At 34.6% G+C, this 16,455-nt stretch overlaps 1 protein-coding gene across 8 annotated transcripts in view; it reads right to left on the bottom strand.

The window, feature by feature from the left end:
• The window catches only part of LOC149802605 (uncharacterized), a 118,738-nt gene that overhangs the window by 38,559 nt on the left and 63,724 nt on the right, over positions 1 to 16,455 (bottom strand). For all 8 annotated transcript variants that reach the window (XR_016420069.1, XM_089951893.1, XM_089951892.1 and 5 more), the window contains exons 3-9: positions 15,011 to 15,069; positions 13,317 to 13,450; positions 11,851 to 11,953; positions 8,380 to 8,461; positions 7,122 to 7,495; positions 5,756 to 5,899; positions 3,050 to 3,207 (exon numbers count right to left, since the gene is read on the bottom strand). Coding sequence is in view for 7 of the 8 variants with exons in the window: in XM_089951893.1 (XP_089808019.1) it covers positions 3,050 to 3,207; positions 5,756 to 5,899; positions 7,122 to 7,495; positions 8,380 to 8,461; positions 11,851 to 11,953; positions 13,317 to 13,450; positions 15,011 to 15,069 (1,054 nt within the window). In the remaining variant the exon portion in view is untranslated. The remainder of the gene's footprint in view (positions 1 to 3,049; positions 3,208 to 5,755; positions 5,900 to 7,121; positions 7,496 to 8,379; positions 8,462 to 11,850; positions 11,954 to 13,316; positions 13,451 to 15,010; positions 15,070 to 16,455) is intronic.

The raw sequence follows: 16,455 nt of genomic DNA, 5'->3' as shown, positions 1-16,455 counted from the left end.
AAGAAAAACTTGTAACACACATACCAAGAAATCAAAATCTATGACCGAGGTAGAAACAACCTGAGATCAAATCTCTCCTATGAACAAATAAAGATGACAATGAGACACATATAATACATAACATTTCTAGCTAGGTAGGCCAGTAACATTAACACAATTATCTGTTGAATGAATATATATATATATATATATATATATATATATATATATATATATATATATATATATATATATATATATATATATACACACACACATGTTATCTGTGTCGCCACTTATGGTGTCATTGTAAGAACCCAAAAACTCTTCTACAGACCAGTTGTTTAAAAAAGAAAAAGATTTTCAGCCACTAATATGTTCTCAACTAGCTCTAAATCTTCTGGAAATCATAAGTTTAAGAGTTTTCTGGAAATCAGGGGTTTAAGAGTTTTCTGGAAATCAGAGATTTAAGAGTTTTCTGGAAATCAGGGGTTTAAGAGTCTTCTGGTAATCAGGGGTTAAGAGTTTTCTGGAAATCAGAGGTTTAAGAGTTTTCTGGAAATCAGGGATTTAAGAGTTTTCTGGAAATCAGAGGTTTAAGAGTTTTCTGGTAATCAGGGGTTTAAGAGTTTTCTGGTAATCAGGGGTTTAAGAGTTTTCTGGTAATCAGGGGTTTAAGAGTTTTCAACAGATGAAGCTGAAGAATTCTGAAGACCAAACTCCACCTCACCCACCAAAACAACCTGCAGTCGCAAGTTTATATATAACATATTTACATCTACTTTTAGGCCAGATCTACAACTTTAATCCATGTGACTTACATTCACACTGCACATTTTTTAATGATTAAAAAAAAAATTCACTCCCAACTGAGCAAACAAGCCATTTAAGTACATTTTTTTGTAAGAGTTCATCACAGCAAATCTATGTACACATTACGAAGGCAGAACAAAGGTAAGAAAGCTGTAATCCTTACAAATTAAGAGCTCCCAAATGATTCAGTAATGATCCCAACTTTGTATGCAACAAACAAAACTCATAGACTGTACAAAATTACAGTTAAAAACACCAAAGTTAATATGGAATCTGGTAAACTATCAGTTAGCAAGTAGCCACATCAATGCCTACTGATCTATGCTTGGCTACTGATGGGAAAAGGTTTGGTAAAATGCTGCAGATTATATTTTAAGGATGACAGCTTGAGAAATACTGGAGTATTCATCTTTGTGAAAAATTCATATTTGTACACAGCAAAGTGTCCAAGCAATCTAAAATCTGTTAAAAATGTATAGGCTGGCATGCAGTTTCTTGTACTGTTTTTAGTTGAAAACCCATCAAAAACTAAGAAAAGTTACACAGAAAAATATGGGGAAATAAATACTCCATCACAAACTGTCAAGAAAATAAAAGCTAAATATTTAAAACTTCATTAAATTTGCAATGGTAGGAAGTAAAAAAAAAACACACCACCAAACAAAGAGAAAAGTGAATTTGCAATGGAACATAATTACTGAGATCAGATTAGTTTTCCACAACAGAAAGTCTGAGCAGTTAATTTTCTGAAAGTCATAAATCAATAATGATTTTCAGGCTTTCATATATTTCTGGCTAACCTCATCATTTTCTTTAAAGGGCAGTTATTGTGATTATTCAAAGTATATAAGTTCCTTTTTTCAGTATTTAATAAGAGACTGATATCACAAAAACATAATTTTACAGCCAATTTCTACCCAAATTCATTGCACTATGATATATGTGGATAAGAAGTGACATTGTATTGATAATGCTATAGTGTAATGATCGCATCATTTTAAGTGACATCAAAAACTGATAATGTTATAGTGTGATGATCGCATCATTTTAAGTGACATCAAAATTCATAATGTTATAGTGCAATGATTACATCATTTTAAGTGACATCAAAATTGATAATGTTATAGTGTGATGATCGCATCATTTCAAATAACATCACACTGGTAATGTTATAGTGTGATGTTCACATCATTTCAAGTGACATCATTATGATAATGTTTTAGTGGGATGATCGCATCGTTTCAAGTGACATCATATTGATGTTATAGGGTGATGATCGCATCTTTTGAAGTGACATCCTATTGATAATGGTATAGTGTGATGATCAAATCTTTTCAAGTGACATCATTATGATAATGTTATAGTGTGATGATCGCATCGTTTCAAGTGACATAATTTCAAGTGATATCATATTGATGTTATAGTGTGATGATCGCATCTTTTCAAGTGACACCCTATTGATAATGTTATAGTGTGATGATCGCATGTTTTCAAGTGACATCATTATGATAATGTTTACAGTGTGATGATTGCATCGTTTCAAGTTGACATCATTTCAAGTGGCATCATATTGATGTGACAGTGTGATGATCACATCATTTCAAGTTCCACATTAAATTATGATTTTACAAAAACAGGCATTCTTTAACCTAACAAAAAACAATAAATAAAATTCCAAAACCAAAACTGGGTAGTATAGCACTAACTAAAAGTGCAAGCATACTAAAGTTTATGTCAACAACATCATCAAAAACTTTTATTCAAGAGCTACATAAAATCTAATTTGAAGCTCCAACCGGGCTTAGGCTTGAACATTTTTGTATCAGTAGTGTTTGTTGACATCCATCATTTAATCACCAGGTAAACAACTGGTACACAAGTACAAACAAAACAATCAGACAGTCAGGCTATGCCAACTGATCCAGGTCTTTATCCTCCACAAATTAAACATGGTAGATACCATTTTCTTTACAAGAATAAAGATTTTTTAAAATTTAATATTTGTGTCCATATCTCTAAAAACAAGCAATATAGAATGAAAATAATATTTCCAATTGCTTACATATTCTTTCTTTGGTATAAAAATTATCTTCATACAACCATTCTGAGTTTATCATACCCGACTCATACATTAAGCAATAAATCAATCAGTTTGCATGCATCCATTCTGTGTATATTCAGTTCATCCTAATCAAACCCTCATATGGCATCAATGTCAATGCATTCTGTTTGATAGATGGCAGCACGGTAACTATACCTATCAGAAATTCGTCGATGAAGGGGCTTCTTGGAAGCCATGTTCGTGACCCTTTGACCTTCCTCATCTATTGCAGTCTCCACTAATGATGGTTCCAATTCTGCATGGGAAGCAATCTTAGACTGCAGTAAATACACATAGGTTTTGTATCTTTTCATCTGTGAAAGAAAGATGAACAAGAAATAGATGATGCAGTGTCATGAGTAAGAAATGAATAACAGTAAACCTTGTGTCTGATTTATTTACCCATGAAGCATCTGACAGATACACTTTGTTAGGGCTGTTCCAGTAACATATACTTGGGACTAATGGAAGGCACTTTTAATGAGGAAACGTCATCCATAGAGGCAATTTACAAATTTGAATTGCATTCACATGAAATCTTTCAGTAATCAGAGCACACTGGCACAGTAGTTCCAAACTTGCAGCTATTAGCTTGTGGATGGGGAAACATGCAAAATATTTTGAAGTTAAGAAGGGGTCCCCATACTCTAAAAGGTTGGGAGCTACTGCCCTAGACATATTTTTTCAAAAGTGCCTTTTGTGGGTGCCATGTATGTTTACATGGAACAGCAATGATTAACTTGCTCCAAGTTAACCCACATGTAAATGCAGGTAAAGATGCACACCATGTGGTAAGAACCGGAAACAATGAATCGTGTTTATGGCTTCAAAACCTGTTTTCTTTATACCTATGACTGACCTGCCAACCCTAACAAGACCATTTCAGTTAAGCAGTTGATTTTCTGCAAGTCTGACCAGTTTTTAGTAAGGTGTAAATATCATGTACTCTACTGTCAAGTTGGAAAACATGTATTTAAAAAGTCTGACCAGTTTTTATTAAGGTGTAAATATCATGTACTGCTACTGTCAAGTTGGAAAACATGTATTTAAAAAGTCTGACAATTTTTTAGTAAGGTGTAAATATCATGTACTGCTAATGTCAAGTTGGAAAACATGTATTTAAAAAGTCTGATATTCCAAACTGATGCATCAATGGTAAACATTATATTCATCTGAAAAGTTAGTAAAGTGCACATACACCTTATTTACCTCTAATACAGTTGCACAAACTTCAGTTCCAAACTCTATGCAGCTCAATGGTGTATTGCTAACTTTCAACTTGATATAATTCTTGGATTTTTTTTCTTCATTTCACCTTTTTAAGGCAATCATATCTTGTGCAATATGACATACTCAAATCTACACAAGATGTCCAATAAACATAATTGCGTCCCTCTCCACTTTTTATTCAGAACAATCTGAATATTTTTTTTTATTCTTCTGTACCGATTATTAAATCTTTTTAAGAGGCTTATATTTTGCCATTCATCTTTAACATGTATCGGTAGCTGTACAGCATTAAAAAAAAATCTATAAACGGTTTGATCATGCAGTTGCTTTACATGGAAAAATATGAGCAGTTTAAAGCATCTGAGGTACTACAGTAAAGTTAGGTTCTCAGACAAATTCCACTAAAACAAATATGAAACTCGGATCAAAATCACAGATGAGCCAATTACTGGATTTTATTGCTAAGTTATATTGCCATAATTTTTCCATAAATCTGTATTTTAAGGGTCATTTTCCTAAGACTTACAGCAAACGTGTAAGGGTTGGCAGTTGTGCCATGATTAAAGTACTGAACTTGATCCAGTTAATGAGTACCAGAAGTTATACCAGCATCTCCTGCATAATGCTATGGCAACTTGGTAAGCTCAGGCCTCAGAAACCAATCTGAGGCTTGGGAATATTTGTAAACGCTGATATCAATTATCTGAACTTGGAAAAAAGGCAATTTTGACAGCCAATTTAATAGTGATTATGGTCAATGAAAGTTATGATCTCTACATTTCGTAAAAATCGTTTGTTTGGAGTATGTCAGGATTCTTTATTGCACATACATGAAAATGAGATAAAATGAGGTCCCAGCAGGCCCCTGTTGCTTGTTCTATCCCTGGAATGAAACTTGTCCTATCACTGGAATGAAACTTGTCCAATCCCTGTATGCTCACAGTAAAATGGGTAAGTTAGTTTACTGATTTATTAAAATTCTGGTAACAAAGAATTTTAAAACAATGTTTCTGCTACTTACCAATTCTGAAGGCATATAAGAATCACCTAAGCAATCCTGTGATGTATAGACCTGTTTTCTTCACTATCTGTACAGTTTTGTAACAACTAGAAATGTATCTATATAACACAGATGCATTCTGCAAATATGAAGTCCAAAGGAAAATTTGCAAAAACCAAGAGGGACACAAGTCCATGATATTCGGAAGAGGATTTATCTGTTTGCAAGGACAACTGATGACACCGTATTTTGCTGTTTTTCAGTTGTTTGTTGCATCAATGATGAGCAATTCCACGTTTCAGTCTAGATATAATAAACATTACTAAAAGCATTCCTTCTCAACCAAAGTTGAACAGAGAATGTCTCTGTGTTTCTAAAATGCCACATCTATGTGTGGTTACACTTTCTGGGTAAAAAGACAAACATACAAAATCCTCACAAAAAGGCCAAAATGCTGTACAGTTTAAGACTATATATATATTTTGTACTCTTTTATGGATTTTCTGAGAAAGGTGTGTCCAAGATTTCTGTCTAAATTTTTTGTCTTTTGCCAAGAAACTTGCAATCACATGACACTGACATATGGATGAGATTTTTATTTGGTCTTTCAACACAATGTCAGGCATCTATACCTCATGCTCTAAATAGTTTTCCTTGTCTATGTAGTCCTGGATGATTCTGGCTTTGGATCCTTTTTCAGGGGGCAAAGTTCTGTGGTCATGGAGTTCCACCTCCAAGGCTGCTATCCGAGATTCATTTTCTTTCAACTGGTCTTGCTGCAAATAGTTAAGAATAAGTAACATCATTCCGTGAATAATTTTCTACACCATAGTGTGGAAACAGACAGCTTTCTGTAAATGTTGTTGTTGTTGTTATGGGGTTTAATGCCATTTCTCAGCACACGATAGGCTATGCATGGCGGCCAGTATTAATGGTGGAGGAAGAACCCGGGAAAACCCCAGGAAGAACCACCGACCCACGAGAAGCTACTGGCAAGCTTTCTCACATACCCACATTAGCCGAATCCGAGACTCAAACCCATTCTGTAAATGAGTATTAAAAGTGATATCAGGACGACTAAATGAAATTGCGGAAGTCAGATCTGAAATGTGATGACATTAATTTTATGTTCTGGATTGTTAGTATTGTAATAAATAATAAGTTTTACATTAATTATGCTGCTTGTATATCTTTTATCAAGTTGCTACTACTCTGAGTGCCCCAATTTCTACTGCTAAATACTAACTGAACAATACCTTTGTAATTATCTGGCCCATTAAAGCTTAGATATTTCCACGCAGGAGCATTAAATACTGCTAAGGAGTTTATGTTGAAGATTTGATCTAACATTTTGGTCTTCGCAAAGCATTATGGAATGAGAAGTTACTTTTTTATACCGACATTAAATCCTCAAATTATCCTTCATACCTAAATTTTTTATAAAATAATTTGGAATTTACAAAACAAATTTCGTTTATCCTTTTACATAATTATATCTGAAACAAAATGGCTGTTTTGCCATGAGATTTACTGGCTTTTCTTGCGGTGATGAGAAAGGTCTGATAACATGTGTCAGACTGAAAAAATACACAAAAAGGAAATGCACCAAAATTGTTAACTATTTTCTAAAAAGATGTAAAGATCTTCAATTCTCACTCTTTTCTTAACTTTATTTCATGTCCATTTTGATATATCACCATCAAGGATCATTTCATCAATGTATTGCCACACTTTTGATCCAGTATGTGTAGGGATATTACAGTAGTAATGTAGTTGCTTTATTATGATTACACCTTTACTGTGTACTGTGGTATAACATACTATACCTACAAATAATTTTCAAGAATTTAACACAAAATCTTGATGCTAACTGTATCATTGGTTTGCTAATGCGATAAAAACAAGCAAGCATTTCTCTACTAGCACATACATGATATTTGAAATGTTAAAGTAAATACATACCAAATATATATATGTTTATATAAACTTCCATCTTACCAAATTAAGTCTAGTATATGAAGATGGTAACAGTGGTCTCTGAAACCGCTTCTGTGATCCGACACCACTGGGTAATGAGGGGGCTGATAGACTGGCTGCTACATAGTTTATTGTGTCTATCCATTCTTGTAATTCCTTACTATTACTTGTTTGGAATAAATACTCTGCCCAATCAGATGTCTGAAGTCGGAACACATGCTGTTTCTTTGTATAGTCTGCAGCCTTTGAGGCTAAACAATGGTGAATCCTTATGGCATTATGTGAACCTTCTACAAAGCTAGCACGCTTCATGCCATGCTCATCTTTGTGCAGATAGAGAATCAAATCACGTAATGTAGCATAGAACATTCTCCAGCCTCTTTTTCCAATAGGTGCTGCAAAATGTCAAATAGATTTGATATTAAATAATGACCTTTAAAAAATGTAAACAGATTCATAATGAAAAAATACAAGCATGCAGCAACTAGTTTTCTACTTAAACAGGTGAGACAAGACTCCAGCATCACTGGGTACAAACCTGATGCATACCATGACGCAAATAAAAATGACTTTAAAAAACACAGGACCTCAACCTAATTGACACTGGTGCTGTTACCATTGCTGCCAGAAAAACGATATCGATGTCATGCCATTTATAGGAAGAAAACTATAAATATGAATGCAAAGCAGCATTGCCTCTGAGGATTTCTGTTATTCAACCTAACTATACCTATCTGTTAACATCAAAGGTTTGATAAGAATACTGTATCCCATCTGTAAGACATCTTAATCCCTTTCCAAAATGGCAACAGATTTCAGAAATTATACATGCATTCTGGGATTAAATTATACATGCATTCTGGGATTAAACAACAACAGCAAATATTACATTTTTTCGTTTGGTTCTGAAAAGGCATAAGATGGTAAGAACAACTTTTTCACTTTAAAGGACAACAACTGCCAGCCACAATTTGTAAGGTTGGATAGATAATTAACCTGGTGCTGACACCTTAGATGGAAGTCAAGTGTTATGAGCAAAAAGAGGAATTGAAACATTCTGTACTCATTAGACACAATTAATACTTGGGAGCTTACAAGAAATTCTACAGAGAACTTGGCTATCATCATGTTTGGCCATGATGCCATCTTCAGAAGTGTTATCAATGATTAACAACTTGCATTAACATAAAAACCAAGGAAGCATTAACTGGAATGAATTTAATAAAGAGCAAACGTTAAAACATTCAAGGTGAGTATATGCATTATATCCCAGATTTACTTTTCTTGCCATCTGGTTCAGCACAGCACTTTCTCATAACGTAGCCCTTCTTGTACTCTGTTGTTTGATTTGGATCAGGAACCTGGAAAATAGGAGATTCTAGTTTTGGTACTCACTCTATTTGTCTTCTTTTGTGACATCAAACACTACTGTCTGTTCTTTCACAGATGGCCTCTATATTCAACTGAGCCCAAAACTTGGTCTTTTTCTTTTTGCAAACCACTAATTTTGATGAAAGAAGCAAATTACCTTAAGAGTGAAACCCTGCTATAATCAGGGATGGCACTGGCTTTAAAAAAGTTGTCACCCCCAAAATCACCAACCTCAATATTTTGTTGCCAATTTTCATAAACTGTTGCCATTTTCATAATACAGTACTATCCATTTATCTCAACATCCTCGGGAACAAGGTAATATTGTTTACATAAGTGGATGTTTAGATAAGTAAGGCAGGGGTGGGTGGGTTGAAAATAAATTGAAATTATGCATACAAGTGAAATTTTTAAAATATGACCTGTTGTCAGTGATGGACTTACGTAGAGCAAAAAAAAAATTTAAAAAATTGAAATTTTGATTAAAGAAAGACAACTAGGCTGAAATATACTTGTATACTGACAACTTACATTTGTATAGTAAACTCCACAATGTGTAAATAATATACAAGCATATGAAAATCCATGAATTCAAGTATACAATTATATGTTAGGAAATTAATGTATCAGTCAAATCATGTTAAAAAACACAACTAAAATATATACATCAAAAATGGTAGTCCTTGTTTGACCTATATCCCTTTGTCAACAAACACGTTTCCCAAAACAATTCACTCTCATATTTATTATTCTAGTAGCATGTGGCTGTATAGTTGTTTATATACTACATGTACTAGTACTTAAATTGTCTCAGATGTTGGTCAGCCAGAGACAATTACCATCATGATGAGGCGACCAAAGGGATGAGGCTATTCATAGGGAAATGAAAACGTGAACAAATTAAAAAGTTTAACATTCTTGTGAGATGTCCCACTTTCATTTAACTCCCCAGCCAGATATTTATTGTTTCAAAATAGTGGAACTTTAATTGAGTTTTAAACTGCCATTGGTAGCGAACGTAAGCATGAATTTTTGTGCTATTGACTCAAGCTTGAGCCCATCCAAAAGTCAAGGGATGTACCTACCACAGCCCATCCTAAAAGCTGCCATGGCAAACATTTCTCAAGACTTTGTATCTATACTTGGCCTAAAGGCTGATACGAAGTCTAAGAGGCACAAGTCTCTGTATTTATATTTGGCCTAAAGGCTGATACGAAGTCTAAGAGGCACAAGTCTCTGTATTTATATTTGGCCTAAAGGCTGATCCATGGTCAGAGAGATTCATGACTGTATATCATCTATCCCAAGCCTAAAGGCTGATCCATGGTCAGAGAGATTCATGACTGTATATCATCTATCCCAAGCCTAAAGGCTGATCCATGTTCAGAGAGATTCATGACTGTATATCATCTATCCCAAACCTAAAGGCTGATTCAGGGCCACAGAGGAACACGACTGTGTATCTATACCTGGCCTGAAGGCTGATTCAGGGCCAGATGGGGATGCCATTCTGTATCTATAGTTGACCTAAAGGCTAATTCAGGGACAGATGGGTATGCCATTCTGTATCTATAATTGACCTAAAGGTTGATTCAGGGACAGATGGGTATGCCATTCTGATTCTATAATTAACCTAAAGGCTGATTCAGAGTCAGCTAGGTACAAGACTATATCTATACGTTTCCTAAAGGCTGATTCAGGGTTAGACAGGTGCAAGTCTCTGTATCTATACCTGGCCTAAAGGCCAACACAGGTGCAAGTCTCTATGTCTATACCTGGCCTAAAGGCTAATTCTGGGTCAGATCAGGACAAGATTCTGTATCTATACCTGGACTAAAGGCTGATACAGAGTCTGAAAGGTACAAGACTGTATCTCTATGTTGCCTAAAGGCTGATTCAGGATCATATGGATTATAGAGTCTCTATCTACACCTAGCCTAAAGGCTGATTCAGGGTCAGAGAGTTACAAGACTGTATCCACACCTGGTCCACAGGTTGAACATGTCTGGCCTTGAGGATATGTATATTTCATTTGAATTGTAGCACTATTGCATGCTATGTCACATTGCACAATGGCACTGTGGACCCTGACCAATGAGTTATTGTTTTGATGCACACTACTTCCTGTCTGTTTATTTATTTTGACATTTAAAATGTTTTGTTTTTAGCATCTACAGAACATTCAGTCAGCATGTGCTAGTGTCTTAGGAGTACAGACAGAATGAATACGACTTCATATAATCCATCTAATAAAATGACCCTGACAGATAAATTATCATTACTAAATTATTTCATTCAAACGGTGCATTAATGATGAGCCCATGGAAACAGAAGTGATCATAAAGAACAGGAAAATTTATCTTATTAAAATTTGCTTGGAACACCATATGGACACTATGGATTAATGTAAAATGAGTGTTGGAAAGATGCCTTATCTTCAAAAGTATACAAAATCTGGTATATACGGACATAATTAATGAAACATATGTCTGCAAGCATAGCAGTTTATAGTCATGTCTAGCAATGGAGCATCATGCTGCAGACATGTAGCATGATGTTGAACCCAGTCACACCTGGCCGACCAGTCCTAACACTAACCTCTTAACGATGAGTGCCTTGCGAGGCAGCTGCTAGTACCATATTTATAAGTCTTTGGTATGACTCAGTTGGGGTCTGAACCTGTGACCTCCTACATCTGAGGTGAATACTCTAACCATTTATGCCATGGGAGCAGTCATAAACAGATATACCATCAACTTTCTTGTGACGTTACAATGAGATAACTAAAGATGCCATACTACTTACAATGGTGATAACATTCAACTTTCTTCTTGCTGGAATAGAAGAGATTTTCATAGAATCTAACAAAAATATCTATGTTTTTTTTCTTCACATTTTAGATGAATTTCTGGGCAAGTGGCGGAATTGATTTAAGAAATAATGACTTGATGAGATATCTATTTCAACAGATAAATGCTTGTTTTCAATGTTGCAATTTATGTTTTAAAAAAAATGGGACACTATCATTATAGATACATCTATTCAAGTCATTATTTTGACTAGCATGGCAAATAAAAAGAAATTTTGGATCATGTACACCAATTTTCACTTAGGTGAAATAGTTCTACTACATGCGAGTATCTTGCTTAACTACTGGTGGCGTATATGTGTGGTGATGGACATTTATCTATTGCGCAAGATGAATACATTTTTCTTCATGCACTGTATGGGGAACTGAAATGCACTTCCGTCTGAGTCTAATATAGTTTATATTATAAAGAAATTGACAATGCAGAAATCAGAGAAAGCTTCTGCTTCTCCTTCAGTCAAAAGCAGCTCTATGATAAAATCTTATTTCTTTATTAACAAGTCTACTTACATCAAGAAATGGATTCTTTCCCACAGACTGTGGAAAGCTAGGAAGTGGGGTAGCTGGAGTTAGTTCATTAGGACGATTTTCCATTTCCTGGAATTCTTCATCTCTGAAAGATTAAATGAGTTTGAAGTTAGTAAAAGTGAATATCTTATTAAAAATTGAAACAAAATATAACATACTGATATCAAATACTAATGCCTACTAAACTCAGACTCAAGGAATGTGCCCCATTGAAAATCGTTACTTGTTGTAAATACCACTTGTAGCACAAAAAGCAAAAACAAAAATAAATTTGAAGGTCAGTTCTTATAATTAGGTGAGATTGGAGAGAAATGCTAAATGAAAATTCCAAACTGAATATCTCCCTGAAGATTCATATCTGAATAATGTTATCACTTTTAACTGCATCAAAAAACTGAGAGACTTTAACATTAGTTTTTATATGTAAGCTGATTCCCTGAATTTTGGAAATAAGAATCTGATAAACAAATAGGAAGTTGACAAATCTGTGAGAAGGGCCATGCTATTTCTTCAATGAAAATGTCATATAAAAAAAGAAAAGTAACATTTAAAAAAAAATAATTTTAAAATACATTTTTTTACTTCTGTTTTAAATTTTGGTGATCTTGTCTCTATCTCATGGCCTTAGTATTCAGTTTAAAATGCACTAGACACAAAAATGTGGATATCAAAAGTATATGTATGTATATATATATATATATATATATATATATATATATATATATATATATATATATATATATATATATATGTTACTATCCATTTTCAAGATATTTTACCATCACAAGATAAATTTCCTCAGTTGAAAATCATGAAATGCCAGCAAGTGCTAGAATATCAAAAATGTACATACATGACACTCGCAATTATGAAGAACACTTATTACCATCACAAGACAAATGTCAAATAATGCATCCTGATATCTGATGCCGGTAAATATTGTTAATCCATACTCCAATTATCTGACTGTATCACTATCTGAACAAAACTTTCTGAGAGAAGATAGCACCGAGGCATCATGCCGCAGGCATGTAACATGATGTCCCACCGAGTCACATTATCTTGACACCAGGCTGACCAATCCTAACACTAACCTCTTAATGCTGAATGCCAAGCGAGGCAGCTGTTGGTACCATTTTTGTAAGTCTTTGGTATGACTCAGCCCGGGATTGAACACATGACCTCCCGCATCTGAGGCAGATGCTCTAACCACTAGGCCACCGGAGTAGTCTAAGTTGACAGAACTTGCCACCAAACTATACTGTCAACTTTTATCAATAAAATATTTCCAACATTAAGTATTAATCCATACAAAATGGGGCTGATAATGGGTTCCCGTGAACCTTACTATAAATGCAATTATTTAAATTTTCATGGCAACAGGTGACAACCAGCAAATGAATTTATTTTCTGTGACAACAGGTGAAACATTTGAAAAGACTACTTACGGAGCCCACTCAATGGCTTCATTCTTAATAGCATGGTAAATATTCTTCAAGATATCTTTGGAAAAATTTTCTCCATCATTCAATTCAGCCAGATTCTCAATGAATTCAGCACAGGTCATTTTCCTTCCAATAGTCTGAAAGAAATCAAATGATTTACATGAAGCTGCCTATAATTATTCACATGTTCTATTATACCTGATCTGCCAACACAATGTGTACTGGAAGATCAGGGTTTATGCTGTTTATTCTGCTGATTAGTTCTTAGTACATAAATTCAGATCTGTAAGCACATTATATGATGGCTGATCTGGGTCTATGCAGTTTGGATTTTAATTTTAACTGCACATGGTGTCTTAAATCTTATCTTGATCTGGCATTCAAAGATGGTGAAACTAATAAAATCTAGTGTGAAAAGTGATGGAAGTGAAAGCATACTGCATGAGCATAGCTACTGTTTAACACCATCTGTCATCAGCATAGATCTTAAATGGTCTAGAAAATTAGTTTAAATAACAAATTTGGCCTTGTGATATCAGGGTCCATAGTTAATCCAGTTGGCCTTGGTACTAAGAAATGATAACATGAAAGAGTTTTTCATTTAATAATGTACCTTTGTAAAAATGAAAACTTTTCATTCCTTCAAAGGGGTGGGGGGTAAATCTGATAAATCTTGCTAAGATTTGATACATCTGGGTTTCTATTATTTTTTGCTGCTTAAACAATCAAATTCAGTATTTTTTATCTGCCTGCTGTGAAAAGGTAGCATATATACTTGTTTATAAGCTGGGTCCAACTGTAAACAGCATTTATCCTGATTTGCAAGCAAATAATATGCAGGCAGATCAGGGTCTATAATATTTATCCAACTCATTAGTCCTAACAAACCGCTGATGATAGATCTGGATGGGTGTGTAGTGCAGTTGGATCTGACTTGTAAGAGAATATACATGGTAATGCAAAGGCATCAAATGCTAAATCTTAACATTTTGCAATAAAGCTGTCATTTTGCTGAGCAGATATAGAAAACAGGCAAGTGTTATACTGTAGCTCCATCTCAAAAGGTTGTCTGGGGCAGAAAAACAAATGCACTTCAAACAGTTTACAAGTTATAAAGCTAAATTTGAACAAGAGACACGAAGTGAAAAATGCAGCATATCTGTTAACACACTATACCAGAATAACAAGTTTCCTCCATTTATCTTAAACATCTCTCAAGCTGCAGATCAAAAGGGAAAATGTGTTCTCAATGTCATACCCTACACAAATTACATAGTTAATTTCCTATCTCAAAATGCTCTGAAGTAAACGGTGTCCTTGAGACAGGAAGAAAGAACCAAAGACTTTTTTGGCCATACCTTTTCATTATCGCATATGAGTATACAAGTTTCATCCCTTACTCTCAAATGGATTAAAGCAGAGCAAAAAGGAATGTTTGATAAAAAGAAACTATGCAGGCATGTGATCATGTTTTTAAAGATAGACCCCCCCCCATTATGGAATGAGATACACCTTCTAGTGATGATGGGAAAAAGATGTATACAGTTTCATTCCCTAATCTCCAATGGCTTTACAGTTATAAAGCTGAAACCAAAGAGTAATGGTTGGGACGGCAGAAACACCAATGATCCGACATTTTCATGAAGAAGAAAAAGGTGGGAGAGGACAACTAATATGGATGTTGACAATTGACATACCTGATTGTGAAGGTCCGTATTGAGGAGCATTATTGCACAAACAAGGGTGTGACAAGCATCTGCAAAGAGAAAAATCATCAAAAATGATTGCTTTATCTATGCCATCTACAGAGTGAACACACTTTAAGACACACAAAAATCCATACTGTATGTGCTCTTGTATTGTACCAGTACATAAGATATAATATATCCTCAGGACCAGCTGTGTAATCCCATGAACCCATCCAGAGACATGAACCAATGGTAGGATTCCTATGTAAGGGAATGTACCTGAACATGATATCATGACATCATATACACTGTATTTCACACAGAGTGTAAATTGCATAAAGAGCTATTTAATTGCAAGTTATGATTCTAAATGGTTCATCCAAGGACACAATTTATGAGCAGGAGTGGTACAAGATGACAACTATGTATTACATGATGTTGTAGTCAGTCAAATATGCACTTAATCGGGCAAGGTTTTATTAAACTAAAATGTCAAAAAGTAAAAAAGTAAAAGTGTCCTTCTTTCCACATAGCCCCCACAACAAAGAGCACAATGCATGAGAGAAAGAGAGAGAGAGAGAGACTGATTATATATTACAAGGCCTAAGATTGGAATATTATTAGCTAATCCATTGATACACATGATCAATCAGCTTGCAAATTTGCGGGCTTCTCTAAAATGATGCTTGTATGCATCACTGTTGTTTTCACATTTTTTTCTTGCAGAATTAATTTTTCTTCAGAATATCTGAAACAGTAGATGTTCCTATGCTGAATTCCACCCCTACCCGCTGTTTCTTCATTGTAGGTTTGTGCATGCTCACTGATCCGACTAACTGTATCCTGCAAGGTTTGTTCCATCCTACAACACTTAGCTGGTTGCTCTGACATCTTGATTTGTGAGTGAAAACAAACGAGTCATGGCTACTTAAATATGTATGTAAGGATTTGTCTCCATTGAAAATCTGGCTTTTATACTGATGATTTGTTGGCTTACATCAACGTAAACTAAGCAGCAAAAGCAATGCCACATGCCTGGCTAATAAAGTCCTGATATTTAATTAAAACAACAACATAACATGTTCCACTGATCATGTATGCAAACTAACAGCATCAGTCACAATTTTATAATAAGCAGATAAACTTAATCTTTCTTAAATGACCTACATGTGAGTATTTAGTTTTTAATAATTTGCTTTGAAAGCTTGCACTTTTTATGGTGCAAAGACTTCAGATTACCCCTAAAAAAACAAATTCATGACTTCATGAACATTCATGAATGTTCATGAACATTCCTCAACTAAGTTCACGAACACTTCAAGAATTTTGAAGAATCATGTACTTGGAAGTTCATGAACACACTGATGAACTTTTATGAACAATTATAATATCTTTGAAGTTCCTGAAACATCATGAACTTGGTTCATGAACAATTCAAGTACTCTGATGCATCA

The sequence above is a fragment of the Sinohyriopsis cumingii genome, chromosome 3 (genome assembly GCF_028554795.1).
Source record: "Sinohyriopsis cumingii isolate HCF-2022 chromosome 3, ASM2855479v2, whole genome shotgun sequence".
NCBI classification, from domain to species: Eukaryota; Metazoa; Mollusca; class Bivalvia; order Unionida; family Unionidae; genus Sinohyriopsis; species Sinohyriopsis cumingii.
The sequence above is the reverse complement of the archived record's forward strand: the minus strand, read 5'-3'. Positions and strand labels throughout refer to the sequence as shown.